This window comes from Paralichthys olivaceus, chromosome 13, assembly GCF_024713975.1.
Source record: "Paralichthys olivaceus isolate ysfri-2021 chromosome 13, ASM2471397v2, whole genome shotgun sequence".
In the NCBI taxonomy this organism is placed as follows: domain Eukaryota; kingdom Metazoa; phylum Chordata; class Actinopteri; order Pleuronectiformes; family Paralichthyidae; genus Paralichthys; species Paralichthys olivaceus.
In genome coordinates this window covers 17731996-17751902 of record NC_091105.1, presented here as the reverse complement: position 1 = coordinate 17751902, position 19907 = coordinate 17731996, and the positions used below count along the sequence as shown (strand labels likewise).

Here is a 19907-nt window from a genome sequence, read left to right as displayed (position 1 = left end):
TTGGCACATTCTCCACTGTGGCGTAGAATTGCCAGATTCAATCCCAATCGATTTAAAACTGTTTTAGATTACATAAATGGCTCATGATGCAAATATAGCTACTGCAACAATATTGGTTGAAATGATCATAACTCACTCTAACTCTGGTTTCTTGTTCATTCAGCACAGACAGTTTTAACGTTTAAATATGATACTGGAACCCCCCCTCCCATTTACAAAAAAATTCTAAACTAGTAAAGTTTTACTTCTCTTGACTTTTTGACTTCAGCCAGCGTATCAAGGTCAAGTCTCATCGAAGACTGTCCCTCTCACTGAGAGACACGACAGACGTTTCTACTCAATATCCTGTTAAGATGATTTGCAGCAGACTAGCGTCGCCTCTGACACTGTCAGTGCAACATGTGTTTTGGAGCTTATGAACTAGTTTCAATGAGAAGGGAGGCACTGATAGTAAATACTGCCTTGTTGTAGTAACATGCTGATGTTATGAGTGGTGTATTTAGAGCTTTGCTGTGGTGAGAGTCAGTTTTACGTGCTTGGAGGCACGCTATGTGAGGAATGAAACAGCAGAACTAATTCATTTCTGACATGAATTCCTTGACTCACACAGAGTTTTTGCACAGATGTCACCTGATCCCGTGGGTTATTTTGACATCCCTTGTGATGAATAAAATGTTCCTCACGATAGGACTAGGGAATTTGTAATGCCAAGGGATGTTTCTATTTTGATGATGAAGACAAAGGAAAAGATATAAAAATATGAAGAGTGGAAAATTAATTAGAATGACTTTTTAATGCAGCCTGCAAAGGGGAAGAGGAGATGACGATGGATATGGAATAATAAAGGAAAAAATGACTCTGTGTGTCTTCAAAGATCTGTTTTTTATTCTTATAGTTCCCCCTTAACTGTGAAATCTTGGCTTGCCATCAGTGACTATATCAGTCATTGTGTCTTACAGCAGACTGCTTCATAGAGATATGACTCAGGCAGGATCATTTAAAGCTGCAGCAATAGCAAGAAAAGAAGAAGGGCAGCTTTAAAAAAAGAAGCAGATGGAGAGATAGGAACAGAGCAACAGGAAGATTTTGGAGGGAGAGAACTCAGACCTGCAGAGATATGAGCCATGTTCAGTCTGGGTTGCAGAGGCAGCGATGTTACCATAACAACTAAATAGTGAGCATCCTGTTGAGTTTTACTTACCATGTGGCCGGATTTCTCTTCACTTCACCATAATACGATACCAGCCTGGATGGCTGGTTATTTATATACATTTAGGATATAACTTGATTTTTCTTAAATATGTGGTTTTGTAAGGTGATAAAATTCATGTAATTCAAACATAACCTTAAAAAACGTTAGTCATCTTTTGTGCACTGACTAGAGGTTTGAGTTATATATGTTTTGGATAGCTCAATAAACTACAATCACAACATCTATGACATAATTTACTGGTATAAATGTGAGCCAACAGTTGCATGTTTACTTCTCCAGCAGACTTTGAATAATGTTAATTTGGTATCACGTCTCTTCGCGTCTCTTTAAGCTTAGAGAGCAAACAAAACAAATTAAAAAAGCCACAACATTTTAAAAACAGATTTTATGATTTTTTGTGTATTTTTGGTCCAATCTGCTGGCAAGGTAATGGTATAGTAAACATTTGTAATGTTATATATAAGGACAAGTTCCCAAGCCTTTTAAAACAATTTCTAATCTTCATATTGAGTTTTATTTATTAATAATTGACTTCAACAACTTTTTTTTCCATGATGCTACCAAAAAAGTTACTAAATGTGAAACCATAAAATGCCCACTGGTTTTGAATGGGAACCTTCAAGATGAGCAGTGATATGTAAAGTCTTATTAGTGGCTGCTGGCACATCGTAGGTCTGCTGGAAGTGTGTTTCAACCTCCTCTGTGTTTATAATGCCATCCGTCACCTGTTTCAAACATGAACTCATGTCTGGCTCTGTCATTTTCCAAGAAAACACTGTAGTTCCCCTCATGTCACAACAAAACTCAGAGAAATGAGCAACTAATTAGAACATTAAAGACATGAGTCAGAGACGGCAGCAATTGAAACCTTAACATTCACATCCTTAAACACACGCTCCCTCTATCATTTCAAATGATGTGTCAAACTTCATTGAACACTGCATGAGAGCACACTGGCATCATGTTTGGAAAAGGCAACAATAGTCTCATTACCTGTTTGTTTTGGCCCTGTGACTTTGCCAGTGTACTACCTCAACTACACACACTCCAGTCGTAGCATAAGGACAGCAAGGGAAAAAAACTAAAACCTCCAAAACCTCCAAGCAATTTTCAAATCCTTAAAGCGTACACACTTGTTCAGGCGCATGGAATGTGAGAAGTACCGTCTGACTGTCTGGAGGTCTTATTTTACAACCCACTTTACTACCAGACTCTTGAAGTTGTGTCAAATCTAAAAATATGCAAGTGTGTTTGTGTTCAGAACATTCTGATTCATTGCATCCGCAGCTCTGCCCGGGGCAATTTTAAAAAGATTTACTACTTTACAATGACAAGATTACAACCACAAAATTAAGATATGGTTCATCTTGCTGAGAGTGTTTTTATCTTGCATCACACTACATCCAGTTACATGATGGAATCAAATGAAATCACTTCTATAAAGAGAAGTTTAAAGCATATAAATCAGTCATATTTTACAGCTGTTTTATAATCACATCACAGTTGATGTTTTAGACGCATATGTTCAAAATACTACAAATATCAGGCATAACATATACAGACTGTTTAACACAGCTGTTCTGTTTTTGCTGTCTAATGGTGCCTCGCCAAATTCAATTTTATGTTTGAGCACAATCCTATCACTCCAGAATTGATTTATTGAACAGATCAACGCTTCAGTCTTGAAAAAACCCCTCTCCTTGTTACTGAAACAAGATCACGTGCACTCATTCTTGCCCAGAGCACGGCACACACTCCGCAGACTAGTTTGAGTCTTCTCTTTCTTTACCAGTGGTTTTTATTTGATTTTGCATTCCAGCACCATTATTTAATGATGTATTCAATCACAGGTTTGACTTTTATATTAATTTCAGTGCTCTATGTGGAAACTCTGAAATGCTAAATATATGGTGGTGCAACTCCTTCAGTGGTCAGTCCTTGGTATGAGCGACTCCAGCATGCCAAAGTGGCAGCTTCGCTCAGGAGGGTATTGTTCCCCTGAGAGACTGAGTGAGACTCTTTTAAACGCCGCCCTGACCAGAGCAGACCAGGACGGGCTGGACCAAGGCAGACAGACTCTCGACTGTTTTCTGTGCTCTGAGGGTTGGCTAGCATTCTGTCGGAGTTGGCAGTCACAGTCGGAGGAGGTAGTTAATGCTGGAGCTCAGGGTACTCCTGGGGGGCATTGAGCTACCGTAGTGAGGGCATGGATGACCAGAGGAGAGTATGGAGTGAAATTAATTTAAGTATATTGTTTATCTATATATTCTTCCCCAATTAAAATGACTGATACAAATTTTGGGGTCCGGCTTTTTGAGCTTTTTCAGTTTCTGGGAGGAGCATGCAAGAAAATATTTGAGAACCACTACGATCTCATTAAGCTGTGAAGGCAGCTCAAGCTGCTGGTAGTGACCACTGTGGTGAGGGAAAGGACAATATTTACAGTAGTCTGTGGAGCAGGGGAGAGCATGAGAGGAAATGACTGAGGAGTGTGCTGCTTCTGCAAGCAGACACACTCACATTAGACTGTGTGACCTGCATTTACTCCACTGACATCTCCTGTATTTAGCTGTCTGTGGGATGATAGGATGTTTCTCTGTTATGCTGGTTTTGGGTGCTGAGTAAAACAGGTCAAAGTGGAATTCAGACACTGTTTTGATTACAGTCTACAAGCATATTATATAACAGATGTTTTTATTGGCTTGGTATGGTTTCTGTGCTAGATTCAAATTGCCCTGAGCAATATTAAATTCAGGCTCACATCACCCAAACGTGCTTGTGCTGCCAGGTCATAAAACGTAACTTTTTTTCTGCAGTTCCGCATTTGTCAATAAGGTGAGCACTTAAATGGATAATTCAAGAAAGACATGGTCATTCTGCGCATTTCTGACAGCTGATTGGTTTTGAATGTTACAGAGTATTGGAAGAGTCAGAATTAGAGTTAGATGAAGAGCTTCAGGCAACAAAGTGCACACGTCCAACATTTCACTTACCCACACTATGTGCAGAAGGAAATCAGATTGAGCCGACAATGGCATTACAGAAGAAATCCACTAACTCTCTTACTTCTGAGGTAAAACAGCATAGTGTTATATTAATTTATTTGGCTAGACTGTAAACAGGTACATCAGCTGCTCTGTTGTATATCTGATCATCTAGCTGCTCAGTTTGTATTGCTGTCGTATTAAATTCATTATTACTACTTTCTTGTTGTCGTGCTGTCAGTTTGTCCATTTGTCTGTGGTGCCTCATCAGGTGTGCCCACAGATTTGTTTCACAGTACAAAGACCACAAACAGCATCACCTTTGATCATTACTTTTTAATGCTATGGTGTAAAACCCAAAATACTTCAACACGCCGCTTCTCAGGTGATATGATGTCACGATTTTCTGCTCAGGGTGGCTTTGTTTCTGAGCACCCACCCACATTGCTTACTTTACTGACAGGTCAGGAGGGCATGCAATAGTTCGAGCCGACAGTGATCGCCCTCTGCTGGGAGACAAAACTACCTCATGTTTGATGCGCTCTCAGACTGTATATTTTTAATTTGAACAATTTATTACACTTCAAATACAAACTATTCCCCCCAAGTTAGAATAAATTATCAATTTTGAATAAACCTGACAGCCCTATCGAGTGTTGTGTAAAGCTCAGCAATTAATCATATAAATGTTAAATGGTCTGTCTTTATTTTGAACTTTTCGAGTCTTACCTAATACTCAAAGTCACATTCACCCATTCCCACACACATTCATACAGTGCTTCTATACACAGGGCGTTTTCTATCAAACTACAGCTAATGGAACCACCAACCTTCTGGATACCTCTTGAACCACAGCCCCTGTATAAGCACCTCCAACTCTTTTCCTGAGCCTGCAAAACCAATTGACCTACAAATATAAAGCAGTAAAATAATTCAAACATAGACTTACTTGTTACCTTTCTGGGATACTTGAACCAACAGCTACACCATTAACATTACTTCACAGTCATGTCCTATGGTGGAAGACTTTTACATGAAAGCACCCATTTGAAATGTCTGACACTTGTTTTCTTCAACAACCCACCTAATCGCCATCTTCGATTCTCTTTTCCAGTTGTGGATCCAACTCCAGATCATACGTTAGTGTCTGTGATCCTGGTGAGCTTGCTGCCCCTGCTGGTGATGGGGATCATGTTTGCAGGAATGCTCTACTGGTACCGAACCTACCGTAAACGCGCGCTCAACCAAGAATGGAGTAACATTAAGAACCGCAAGCTAAGGCTGGACTGCAGCGACGCCTGTGCCATTATGATGGATGATGACAGGTCTTACAGCAGCTCGACCCACGCCAACAACCTGAACCACAACACTGAGCCACTGCCCATAGAGCTGGATGCGCTGGTATACACACTTATTTCAGAGTTGAACCAATTCTGCACTTTGCCATTCTAACTAAAATGATAACTTCTCCTCGGCTAGGTGGGCAAAGGTCGCTTTGCTCAGGTATTCAAGGCGAAGCTGAAGCAGACAACCTCAGATCAGTTTGAAACTGTGGCTGTGAAGATTTTCCCCTATGAGGAGTACGCTTCCTGGAAGAACGAGAAGGACATTTTCTCCAACACAGACCTCCGACACGAGAACATCCTGCACTTCCTGACAGCAGAGGAGAAGAAGGTGGAGAAGCAGTACTGGCTCATCACTGCGTTCCACCCGAGAGGAAATCTACAGGTGAGACCCCCACTGTTACCCAGCATTAAAGACTCCCTGTTGAAACATGGTAATTTTGTTTGAGATGTTTCAGACTTAATGTGTTGGAGACTGTCTGCTCATTCTCTCCTTTCATTCTCTGCCCCCCCACCCCAGGAGTATCTAACACGTCATGTGATCAGCTGGGAGGAGCTGCAGGTTTTGGGCAGCTCTCTCGCTCGGGCTGTTGCTCATCTCCATAGTGACCGCCTCGCCTGTGGACGCCCTAAGGTAGGATAGTGTGTATTGATGAATATACTCATGTGTGCACAGTTGATATTTTAGCCTGATGGTAGGGCTATGAATGGGGGGATACACCAAATGCCCTCATGGGAACACAAATATGTCCAAAATGTAAGGTTGATGGAAATATGATTGTAAGATTTGGAGGATTTTCCCTTCCAACTGAATTGTTGTTTGATGGTGGTGCTAGAGAACAGGCCAGGGGGTCGTAAAAATATATCACAACAAACATTTATAACTGATTTATTTTAAAGGAGACCTTGTCATAGAAGATATGGTTCATTATAAAATGTCTTATGAGTTAAAATACCTGTCTATTTGCTCGCAAGTGTAAACTCATATTTACTCTTTTTCCCATGTATCCTTTAATTGTATTCTTAAAGATTTTTATTTTGAAATTGACACCCATATTTTTATTGTGCCTGAAGGTGCCCATCGTCCACCGTGACCTGAAGAGCTCCAACATTCTGGTAAAGAATGACCTGACATGCTGCTTGTGTGACTTTGGCCTGGGACTCTGCCTGGACAGCAGCCTGACTGTGGATGACCTCGCCAACAGTGGACAGGTCCGATTTCATCTTTGTATTGTGACGAAACATTGTTTCTTTTTGAAAGGCTTTATTAAGACCAGAGGCTGATTTAAAGGAGGTCACTGTTTGTATGTCAGCAAGTCCTTTAACATCTGCCTGTGTTAAATGGAGATATAAGCAGTGGTGGAAGAAGTACTTATGTATTTAACTCAAAACAAAATAGCAATATGTCAATATACACTTCAAATCAACTTTGTGCCAAATTACGTCATAATCTCAAAGCTTCAATGGACCCTCAACAATACACATCTCAAGTATCAAGCCAATAAAATGAAAGATTTCTGGAAGTATTAGATGTCAGATATGACTTTATTATATCGTTTATACCAGTGCTATAATGTGTAACAGCCAATTTACTGTTAAAGACAGCTTATTCAGCTTAGTCCAGTGGTGTCCACATCATGGAATGGGGCCTCACCAAAGGTTACCAGAAAACTCTGAAGGGCCACTTACTAATTGAGAGAGGAAAAAGGGAACCACTGGTTTAATCTCTAACAGTGTATTTATTTGTATTGAATTGTGCACATTAAGCATAAAATGGAAACACTCAACATTCAAGTGAGCACTGCAGTTGATAATAATCAGAATTACTGTCCATTACTGAATAAGACTATAGCACTTGTGGTCCTGTTTAATGTCAGTTTACAAACAGTGGTTAGTACTGTCAGGTTTTAATAAGCTGATACAAATTATGGAGGCAGCTCCCAGCTCATTCTCGGTCTGTCAGTGGGAATTTTTCCATCTTGTTTATGATTCACTGGCTAGAAATGCAGCAGCTGTAGGTAAGAATTCGCTAACACACATCATGCAGAGCAGGACACTTGGCTCATGATCCCTGATTGTCATTATGTGTTCAGTTTACAAATGGTGGCTGGAAATTCCCAGCTGGTTGGGTGCAATTATGATCTTTGTATGTGTTTGTTCATGTGATTCAGCTCCGAAAATCTGAAAAGAGACCTGAACTGTCATTAAATTATTTTTGCAATGCATAAAAAATGTCATCCACACAGTAGATATTATGTCAGTAATATTTTGGAAATGTAGCTAGCAGCGATTGTTGGGCTTTGTGTTTAACCACTATGGTATTTTGGTAGATTAGAAGTTATGCAATGCTGAAAACCAATGTTTTAGTTCCTGACTTTCCAAATTGTCAGATGAGGGATCATTTAGTCACTTAGTAAAGTTTTCCTCTTTGGAAAATGCTGATGGAACGTAGCATTCACCACCATTATCCAAAGTGAGACAGATTTGTTCATCATTAAAAGTTACAGACCTCTTCTCTGCAGCATTGTGCCAAACCAGCAGCTGTTTCCTTCTTTTACAGCAGCTCGACAGAATGCTTACAGCTAGTAATGGGCCTGGGCTGCACCAGCCTGCCCACATCACTCACTGGATCACCCTGTCAACTTTGATAAAAAAACATTTTGATAGATATACGAAAATAATTAAATATAAACTTGATTTATTGTGTTTAATTGTCTTCTGATTGAAATGGGACCGTTAAAACATGAGTATGAGTGCACAACACAAATAAAACTTCTGAATGAATAAAAGTAAAGAGGATGTTTGAAAACACAACACAAACAATTTCCTAATTTCTAATATAGCTTTTACCAAAGAAAACCGAAGTCTCCAGTTAACCTGACCTATATGAACTGCGGGAGAAAACTGTGTGTGTGTGTGTGTGTGTGTGTGCATTAACCCTTGCCCTTGTGTCTCTAATGCAGGTGGGTACAGCACGTTACATGGCTCCAGAGGTTCTGGAGGCCCGACTCAATCTGGAGAACACTGAGTCCTTCAAACAGACTGACATTTACTCTATGGCACTGGTGCTGTGGGAGATAACATCGAGGTGTGAAGCTGTTGGAGGTCAGTCCACCCACAGACATGGAACACATGATGGAACACATGCGCACACACTCCCATGGGTAACAAAGCAACTCCTGCTGAGGTGAATTAATGTCATTGAGATGCAAAGCAAGCAATGCTTGACTTGTTGAAGCAGATATAAGTTAGATGATACCAATGTGGAAGCATATATCTATCAGTTTTTCCTCTGTATTCATTTTGGCTGATGGCCAGTGGACTTTTATAAAGATGATGATGAAGGCCTGTAAGAAATAACTCTTATTTATCTGTTTGGAATATATCAGCCACAGTCTGTAAGCCCATAGCTTTGAAGAAAGAAAAAAAGAAGAAATTTAAGATGAAGCCGAAGTAGGAAAATGTTTTAGATTTGGGAACATGAAAAACACTCAAAGCATGAGTCATTAGAGGCCTCCCATGCAGAGAGAAGTACATCACACACTGTTTTCTAAGCTGCTTTCAGAATGCACTGAACTCAGTTTCTCCATATTTTCTCTGGAGGAGGTGCATGTGTGAACGCAAATGTCAGAGTGAGAGGCTCCGCAGTATCTGCAGACTTGTGGCCTCCATGTGTGAAAGGCAAACTGCGGTACGTGGGGTACATCAGTTTTGCAACTTCACTTCATCAGGAAGATTTCTGTATGACACCGCAACGTTTACAATTACATTTTCAAGTAGCTCTGTCTGTTATGTTCCAATGCATGTATCGTGTATTTGATAGAATACACTGTAATCTGAGTTCACATCTACTATGCTAATAGTTTGTACTGTGTGTGGTTGTGACCTATACATAGTTAAGGTTTCTTGCAGTGAGTGAGGGTTTGTGGGTCAACAGGGAAGCTGATAGTCTTGTCTGTCAGAATTCACTTCGCCTTAGCTCCATGGCTGCAGTAGGAATCTGAGGAATGATGGAAATGTGAGGGAGGCAATCTGGACTCTGCTGTTGCCCTTCTTTGGGCAGGAAATCAATACGTGAGAACTGGATTGGACTCTTTACCTGCTTTAGCTGGCTCTGCATGTGTGAGTGAGAATGAGCATGTCCACAGTCATCATTTGAATGCAGCCAGTACAGGGGGCGTTCCTGGTAGATTACTTTTGGACTTGCATCCTGCCTTTCTAGTTTTTACCTCGAAAATGTAGATGTGATTTGTTACGATTTTTTCAAATGAGATGCAAAAAAGAAAGAAACCGACTGTTGGCTATTGTGTATTTTCAGTATGTAAAAGCATTAATCATGATGGATTTCTGAAAACCCAAGTTTGGACAAATTTTTCCAAGAGCGGGACTGTCCTCCAGGCTAGTCATGCAATAATTTTTTATGTAAACGTTATCACCACATGGGATGTTGCATGCTGGGGGTATGGCTAATTCCTGTATTTGCTGTAGTATTAATTTCTGAAGTACTACATAGAACTTGAATTTTTACATGTGCATTTATATTTATTAGTCATCATTTTACATGGCTATACTAAATGTGTAAATAACATTGGATTAAAAATACAGTGTGTAGAATTTAGTGACATCTAGTGGTGAAATTGCATGTTGCAGCTGAATATCCTTCACCTCACCCTCCGCTTCAAAACATAAAAGAGAACCTGTGGAAGCCTTCAGTTGTTATAGAAAACAACCTCATACTCATAACCACGAAATTTATATTTCTTGTTTACATGACAGCCCCTTCTGGTTTTGCATCGATAATTTGATGGATTATGAGACCTTATTTTGACAGTAAATCAAATATTGCATAAAAGAGTTATTTCAGGCTTTTATCATAGAATTTCAAAAATATTCAAACCTGTGTTTCAACTGAAAAAAACAAACGTCAACTCTCAAATGCTCCTTTGGAATGAAGAAAACATTTTCACTTTCTAAAAAACATCCTCAGTCTTATATAAGTTAAATAGCAGTCAAACATAGAAGTAGTCACAAATGTTTCTGTTTCCTCCAATCTCCTCAATCCAGTTTTTCTCCAGTGGACTTTTTTTAGACAGTCTGAGACATTTAGGAACTAGACAGTCACATTCCAACATGTGTTTGTCTTTGTGTGTTTATTTCGGAGTGAGCAACTGGACAGTTTCCTCTGTCTGCCCTCCAACAACAGGGGACATAATGGTGGGTAAAGAAATACTACCCATTGCTGGTATTGTTGTGGTGGTCAGTTATAGCAAATTCTCTGTGTGTCTCTGAGCGTTTTATTTACGTATCCTGATTTAGCCTGCAGGGCACGGCAGGGAGCTGAGGGTTATACTGGGTAATGGAGCGAGGCATAGGGTGAGGACTGTGCCAAGCAACCTTGTGGTCCATCGAGGGAGACGGCCATGAGCAACAGCTGGTGAGGGGGGTGATGTTTATACCCCACTGGGGCAAAGGCTTAGGGAAAGAGGGCATTTAGTCAACTAGAATAGTTTACTGGAAAGTAAACTTGCCAAGAAGATGATTGGCTTAATTGACTGTAAGCAGGGGTAACAGCCAGACTTGCCATGTGAAATGCTCAAGAAATATACCAAATAACATCTATTAAATATTAATTAACACATCTTATTTGTTAACACAAACAGGAAAGGGAAATACAACATTAATGGTCTTAATAGAAGTTATATTATACATATTATATTTAGTTTTTTGGAGGGCAAAGAGCAGCCAAGGTCAGTGGCCCTCTTAAGTCATGTTATCAGCTAACTATTTTAGAAACTACAAAGAACACTCCGCCCCCTGTAAAACTACATATTGCACCTTTTGCATTTCTATTTCCAAATGCAGTACATTTTTTTACCACTGGAAACAAACATATTACCATTGCATGTTCACGATTCACTCACAGCAGCAGTTTTCAGAAATGACCGCTGGAGGAAGTCAGCAGAATTGGATCCGGACTTTCTCCACAGTTTTCCTTTCACACATAAAAAAACGCAGCAGGAGATTCTCTGCTTGAGGTGCTTAAACTCCCAGAAAGTGTTCAGGTGCAACAGGCAGAGGCAAGATTAAACCTGTTGATTCTGCTGCAGGGATCATGTGTTCTTATAACAGCACATCGACACCGGCATCATGCACTGAACTCCGGAGATCTTCTAGACATTCTCCAGATGGGCTGAATATGTGAACGCAGAGTTTTTTGGGCCAGTTCTCTGGCAAAAAGTTAGCAAAATGTGAGAAGGAGCCAATGTGAAGACACAGCAGGAGATCCTGCGCAGAATTCACAGCGAGCGAGAGGGTGTGTTGATGACGTTTGTAGCAAAAATTTACAAAAAGAAAGCAAATATTCCAGGATGAAAAAGCTATATATATAGCTGTATGCCATACACGTAGAAGACACTGACGAAGATTTCAAGAGAGTTTTTGGTGATAAAGGCTGACACTGGAGTCAATGAGTCTGCTGCACCACCCCTTACCTGAACACCCCGATGATTTCTGTGTTGTTCTGAATGTGTCTGAGCAAAGAATCCAACCACTCGTTGTGCACGTGTGAAAGGAAAACTCCGGAGAAAGTCTGGTCCAAATTCTCCAGATGCTTGTGACTGGCAGAGAATGTTAAAACATCACATTCTACCTGCCCCCTTTTGCTCTTTCATTTGTCATCAACGAAATAGAAAATATTAAGCAATATGCACTATGGAATTATACAGTATAAGCTACACATTCAATGCATCAACAGAAGTTTAAAAAACACAAAATACAAACAGGATACCAGGTAAATAAGAACTGACAATACAAGCCTACAGATACTAACTGCTTATAATTGCTCATCAGTTCACTTGGAACATCATGCACAAATGGAAGTGGTGAAGTCACTTGTGCAGTTTTTAGTTTTTCAACCAACAACTGTGCTGAGTCGTTTTCAGGTCCATGAGTGCATTAAACTACTTTCACCTGCTTGTTGTAAAAGGTGTTTCCTTCTTTTAGTTTAGCCTGTTAAAGCCCCATCGAAACCACAGTGGTACTGACATTTAACTTTCAGCACCGTAATGTGCTGCCCACAAACCTGCCACAGGAATTCAGCCCACAACTTTCTCTGGCGTGATGGGTGATGGGTGGATGCTTCAGATGGAGAGAGCGCTTAGTTTGGATGAGAGCGTGGTTCATCAAAGGGCTGTGCAGGTTCATTTATTCTGATGTAGTATTTGGCAGAGTTGTGGGATCAGTGTCATGTTCTCAAAGATGGAGCTGTGTTTCTCTTAAGATAGTACTTCCCAGACAGTACAGCCAGCCACAGAGATGTTTTTCCCAACCTCCAGGCCACAAAGGTTTCAGACAGATAATCTAAAAAGGAAACTGTCGTAAACCACTTTCCGCCCCTTAGATTGCATATACCAGGGTTTTTAACCATGGGCCCCAGACAGCGAGGGAAAATTGAGGCTGAAGCTCTGGTTGCAGTTTCATGTGAAATCTGTTCTCAAACCATGGATGAAATTCTTCTCATAGCGTTCAAATGTCAGGAGAAGGAAAAACAGGCCGCACCTCTCTCGTACACTGCAGTGATAGTATTTGTTTGTCTGCTTCTCTAACGTCCAAGATAGGAAAAGAAAATGAGCACCAAATCAAAATCGGAGCATGAAATGAGATCTTTTCCACTCAGTCATGTCTTAATGTTTAAAAAGCACTTCACTTCTTTTTATTACAGTTTTAACTTTCAGTTTTCTCTCTGTGTGGTACTTATACCAGCTCCTCTGCAGCAGCACTGAACAGCAGAGACCAGCCCTGGCATAAGTAAGCTCCATGGGAATGGGCTGGGTCTGGCTGGGTCCTGTTTTAAAACACTAAAAAGAGGGGAAGTTCCATAGGTCAAAAACAGGAAGTGTGGGCCTGTAGAGTCAGCTTCTCTGCACACAGTCTAAATCCCAGCCCTCCAACTTCCTGTCCTGGGGTTCCAGTCCAACCTTCCCACTTCCTGTGTTTGAGGAGTCAGCAGCACCACAGTGGCCTGATTTATATGAAACTACTGCAGCTTCTCCTAAATTTCATCAAACCACCCTGACACCAACGATACAGAGTAGTCAAACCAAAATTTGCAGACACCAGGACTTTAAATCCAAAAGTCTTAGACCTAGCTTCTCAGGACCTTCTGGTCATATCACTTCCTCTTCACCCTTGTTTTATTACCTATACTGCAGCCAGTCTCAAGGGAGCAATCAAAATTATTTAGGCTTGGGAGCTGTCATGTCCCAAGCCAAAATGTCGTTATCTTTATATACAGTCTTTGATTGCTACCAAAGTTATTATAGGCAAGTCTCACTAATCGGCAGATATTTTTTATAATGCCCCAGGCAGTTATTTCAGGCTAACAAGACCAGGGCCCTATTTAAATGAATGGGGCGAGAGCTATAACTATATACTTTCAATGGTCATGGGAAATAAAAACTGCATCTATAGAATCATGAATCACATGTGATTTCACAAGGTTCTCTTGCATCAGTGCAACAACTTGGTTAGGATGATAGATCTTCTGTTGTGCTGTTGAACAAATGATATAGGTTATTAGTAATTTTTTTCACAGTTCTTTCGGTAATGCAGTCACAGATCTGTAGCTACATACAAGACAAAATAACGTTTTCTTTGTTTTGAGACTGTTATCAGCTCCTATTTCTACAATAAAGAATAAAAATGAAGACTGCTTGTTAAAATGTGTTAGACTGGAGGAAATTCAGACTTTTTTTATGTAAAACAAAAAAGTGAAGCACTTTGTAACCTTGTTTAGATGTCTGCTATACAAATAAAGGTATTATATTATAAAGTAATTATAAAATTGTTCATAATGTCACATGTCGGCATGAGAACACAGATTGGACACTGTTTTATTAATTAGTCAAGATAGTGCTGCAGGGTTCATTAGGGACATGCCCAGAGAAAAACTTAGAAGCAGCCAAATATAACATTCTAAGTACACACAGTGAATGACACAGCGTTTGAATGGTGCGTAGACATTGTTAACTGCATAGGATAAGGTCCAACAAACATCATGCATCTAATTTATGTTTAATAGTTTGGCATCATTTTCTGGCTCAGATGAGTAAATGACAATTTTGCAGCAAATAGTGTCTCCTTTCACAGCAACTGTGAGATCCTGAGATTCTTGTCTTTGAGGCTGGAGACTGACTGCAGCTGTTGTGAGTTCAGCTTCATGATATTTGGACCCATTCCCAGAACTTTGTTTTTCATTTTTTATGGTTTCAACGATATTCACTCTTTTTTTGTCTGTTCTGCTAGTTCGTCCAAAACGAAATGTAAAAAAACAGAATGTGAATTGTTCTATTATCTGATGTTATGAGTACTTGCTTTTAGCAGAAGCTGATGGGCTGTTTTCAGAAATAATCAACATACAAGTGCCAAATTGAGCATTTTCCCTCCCATGGAGACATCATAAAGAACCTTTTATTTCCCTTTGTCAGCGTTATTGGTGCCAATTTACAAAGCTGGGAGCTTGAGTGAAAACTAGCCTCGTTGGTTTGTGGTGGAATGACCTCATTCAAGGATGCGTTTCCACGTTCTAATCACATTAACTCCACAGGCCACCTGTTTCACTCTCTTCCTGTCATAAACTCTGCAGATGTCCTCTTGATTAGTCAAAAATGTCAAAAAAGAAAAGGTGTTGTTCTTCTCTTGAGACTGAGCTAATGTTTTACATTTGTGTTTGTGTTTGCAGAGGTGAAAGACTATGAACCTGCGTATGGCTCTAAAGTACGAGAGCACCCCTGTGTGGAGAGCATGAAGGACAATGTGCTGAGAGACAGAGGACGACCTGAGATCCCAGACACCTGGCTCAGGCATCAGGTCAGAGATACTGCTATGATGTGTATATACTGGAGCGATAACTGCACATAGCCACGTATTTATTAAAGTCATTCATGTTACTGATCACATTTAAGAAGGTCTTTTTTCTATTCAGGGGCTCAGCTCATGAGTTCTAGTTGCCTCTACTACAGAGCACTGGTCAACCTGTTTCTTCAAATGTTATTAATATTCAAAGTATTGCGTGTCCCAATCAGACCAAATTCAACATTGCGCTTCCTTTGGCCCCTAACAATACAAATGCCACGTGTGAAGCCAACAACATGAACGGTTCTTGAGATATGCGAGGCACAGACAGGCAGGCTGAGATTTGTGGACCTAGTAGAGAGATATATTGCGTGTATTCAGAGGGTGAGTGATTAGACCACATGTTTGGAAGAATGTTCTAGACTTTTTTTCCTAATTGAAGCTGCATGAACTGAGTGTTTGGCCACGTGGGTGGCAACACACAATATTGGCTTTTTAAGACCTAATGAAGTCAGTATGATAAAAATGTGAGCAAAAAGTTGCCTCTGTATTCACCCAGAGGACAAAGGGCACATTTGTTTCTGTCAAACTGACAATTTTAGTATCACTATTCACTCTCTAGCTCACCAGCTAGTTGCTAAATGTGTCTGGTTTATCAGACTCAGAGTTTTCAGGTGGTCTGCTAGGACCCTCTCCATAGAGGCATCATTAATGGCCAGCACCATATGAACAAGTTAATTCATCTATCTTCCTGTCATTGCAGGGTGTGGCGGTGATTTGCGCCACGATAAAGGAATGCTGGGACCACGACCCCGAGGCCCGACTCACAGCGCATTGCGTTGCAGAACGCATCTCCATAATGGAGGACGAGATTGACAAACTTTCCAGCCGCAGCTCCTCAGCGGAGAAGATCACTGAGGAGCTGAAGATCGAGGTAGAGTTGGAGATCCCAGAGAAAGAAGTGAAAATCACAGAAATACAGGATATCATCCCTATGGACTGCTCCGTTACTGACGAGAAGTGAGCAGAGGTTTGTGGAGATTTTTCAACAAAGGCACTTATTCTACTGCAATGAGAACTCTCATTATATTCAGGAGCTGAGCTCTTGTAGGACTTGGAACCAGGTTGAGTCGAGTCTCAGTGTCATATCTGATTCTGACCCAGCAAAGATAAACCCTGGGTGATGCTTTCAGACTTCACCATTTCTAAACTGTAACAACTCACCTTAATCAGCTGAGAAAGCTGAAGAGCCAAAAAGCGAGAGTTAACTGGAAGCTTCCAAAGATGTGCAGAGCATGGATACAGTATTTTTTAAAAGTGAGACAGTTGTCTCTGAGTTGAAAGGTTACTTTCTGTTTGAGAAATGAACAGGGCAATAAGTAATAAACCAAAGACATTTAATGTGCACTTTACCATTTGATACTCATGCATCATGGATGTGTTTCGTTTTGATATCTTTGTGTACTCGGACATGTTGGAGCTATGAACGCTTTTGCCTAAAAGTGCCTTTGCATGAGTGAGTGAGTGTGTTTGTGTGTGTCTGACTTTGGCAGAGATGTCGCCTTAACACTGATGCTGTGGACTCCATCTGCACCAGCAGGAATGTGTGTTTGTGTAAAACCAAGTTGTCTTTACACAGCTATGCTTAAACCTTGTTTGACAAATGATCAAGCACAATGTACATAGTGACAATAACTGTAAATAAGAGACGACTCCGTCAAAAAGGGAAAGTAATCCTTCTTCTTGTCTTTGAATGCAGAGATTTAAAAAACAAATTAACAGAGATGTATTTTCTAAAACATTTTGTATGTTTTCTGTCTATAGCAACATGAAACTTAGGAGTGTGCCAAAGATCTATTACACTTCTTTACATAAAGTATGTCACATGTGAAATATTGTAAAACTCTAATGAATTAAAGATATTTCTGTATACTGAGATTCTGTTTGTTTCCTTTATTAATGGGCCACACACATACTAAACACTGATGAAGATGTAGAGAGAGCTTATGGTGATAGCCATCTACGCCGGTATCGATGTAAACAAAAACACGTGATCCCCGCAGCAGAATTCATATGTTGCATCCTGATTCTGTCTGCTGCACCACCGCTCACCCGAACTCTCCGAACCCATCTGATCAGAGAATCTGCTGCTGTGTTGTGTGAAAGGCAAACTGCAGAGAAATTATCATTGGCCCAATTCTCTGGACATCCTCCCAAGGTCATGTCTGAAACTGGCTTGTGTTTGAGCTGATACAGAGCAGTAACAGCTGTGGCTGGATGTGTGATGTTTTCAGGTCTGTGCATCTCCTGTAAATGTCAGCTAAAGTGTGAGCAAGAGTCAAATAAAACAGGTCCTGGAAAGTTTATTTATCAAAGAATCTAAATTATAGGCTGAGAAATAAAATGTAATTTAAGAACAAAGAAATCATTTCTTTTGACTCAACATTGTGGACATATTTTTTGATCATTTTGGCTGTGTTAATACATATGGCTGAACTTTTCCAAACGTGTGTATTTTTGGTGGAATTTTAAAATTCCAATCTCTTTTCCTATTTGTCTTTTTCACTGTGTAAAATAAAAAATACCTTTCAGCACCTTTGTGGCAAAGAATGCCCCATTGAAACCCATTATAACTGCTTTCTTTAATATCTCTGCCATTAGACCATGAAATAATGGATTCCACATTCGTATGCTTTTATTCTCTGATTCTATTAAGCCAAGACAAAATCCAGAGGTAGAAAAATCTGAGAAATAATACTGTGCAAATATTACACCTCCTCACTCCCTGTCTTTCTCCCTCTCTGTCTCTCTCACACACTTGGCACACACCATCACTGTTTCAACCACTCACACAAACGCAACCTGAAGGCCTTCAAATACATGTGCATAATAACCCCTGAACTTAAATATGTGTGCATATGTGTGTGTGTGAGGGGTGTGTGTAACAGCATGTGTGTTTGTCAGTTTGTGTGTGTGCAGTTACAACAGTAGGCTATGCAGAGGTAGAAAAAGCTAAAATTACAAATATTGTGTGATATTGTAATGCCTCACTCCCTGTCTCTCTCATGTCATCACTAATCATCCCACTCACACAAAGATGATGTGCACATCTACATGTACACTCAAACTGAAACCCAAATTTTGCATGAGTTCAAAATTGCACCTCAATGAGTTACAGCATGCTAGGCTTTCAGTGTGTGTGTTTGCTTAATCATTGAAATATCCAAGGCTGTGATTGTTAGCTCTTCATATACCTCGGACCCCAAAGCAGACACTTAAATACAGGTGATGATAAATAAAAGAGTTTATTGCTCAAAAAAGAAGCAACAAGGAGCAGGCAGTGAACAGAGAGCAGGCTGTCCGGTGGAAACCCAAGGGCAGCAGAAGTGCTGAGCACATGGAAAGAGCTTACTGCACCGAAGACTGAAAGTAGGCGAGCAGCACAGCACACCGGAAATCTGGGTAAAAAACACTTAAGAAAAACACTGGTGAGGAAAACCCAAAAAAACAAGAGCATCAAAATTCACAAGAAACACGCAGCACAACTATCAAACGAGACAGAATCATCTGGCAGAGCAGTGGAGTGAAGACCAGGCTTTTATGGGGAGGTTGATGAGTTGAGTGGAAGCAGGCGTGCCTCGTCTGCTGCAGGAGAAACCAGCCACGCCCCCTGCCACACACATCCCTGCAAAAAACACAGAAAGGGGAGGGGAGAGAGAACAGAGACAACAAACAACAAAACAAACACAGAATCATCACAGTGATAATCTCAAAAAATATAATATACAAGCATTTCCCCTTCATTGTTGAAAAGAATAATTCAATGAATCAACGACTCATGCTGGGCTCTGTTAACCTCATTATCATGTTGTATTTGGAAAATGTTTAATTCTTTTGCAATCACATGTTTTGAAACAAAGCAAATGTGTGTGAATGGGTGAATGCTACTTGTACTATAAAGCTCTGGTCTATATGACTGCAAGGCGCTATATTAATACATCTAATTACAGGTGAGCTTTAAAATAACTTAAACTGAAGAAGTGTCACTGATTCAGTTGATCTGATATTGAGTTAGGCTCAAGTACAAAGAGTCAAAGGGTTGTGAAAAGCCCAAGGTAAACATTGAAATATAACTCGGACGTAAATATTAAAACTGAGCATACAGAGTGCACCAATCCTTTATTTACACATTAACCTGTCTAGGCCCAAAAATCATCATTACATTCAAACTCACACATGCAGTCATGATTAAAAGGGGAAACTTTGGTCATTTGATCCTAACTTCTCTCTTGTGTTTTCTTGTCTTGAAAAAATCAAGAAGCTTAAAAGACATTTGCAAAGAAACATTTGCATTTGTCAATGGTGAATTGACAATTGAGGTATTAGCAATGACAGCATGTTGCTGGACCAAGAGTGAGAGGTTTTCAAAAACAGCTTCAGTATTAAAATTTTTAAAATAACATGGTTTTGATGCAATGTTTTATTTTATAATGCAAGAGGAGATCGAGGCAACAT

General features: G+C 40.1%; 1 protein-coding gene across 2 annotated transcripts in view; it reads left to right on the top strand.

Annotated features, from left to right (window-relative positions):
* The window catches only part of LOC109631953 (TGF-beta receptor type-2-like), a 29633-nt gene extending 12305 nt beyond the window's left edge, over positions 1-17328 (top strand). For both annotated transcript variants that reach the window (XM_020091037.2, XM_020091036.2), the window contains 7 exons: positions 5312-5598; positions 5677-5925; positions 6061-6174; positions 6615-6752; positions 8504-8645; positions 15280-15407; positions 16156-17328. In XM_020091037.2, coding sequence (XP_019946596.2) covers positions 5312-5598; positions 5677-5925; positions 6061-6174; positions 6615-6752; positions 8504-8645; positions 15280-15407; positions 16156-16416 — 1319 coding nt within the window. In that variant the 3' untranslated portion in view covers positions 16417-17328. The remainder of the gene's footprint in view (positions 1-5311; positions 5599-5676; positions 5926-6060; positions 6175-6614; positions 6753-8503; positions 8646-15279; positions 15408-16155) is intronic.
* The last annotated feature ends 2579 nt before the right edge of the window (positions 17329-19907 follow it).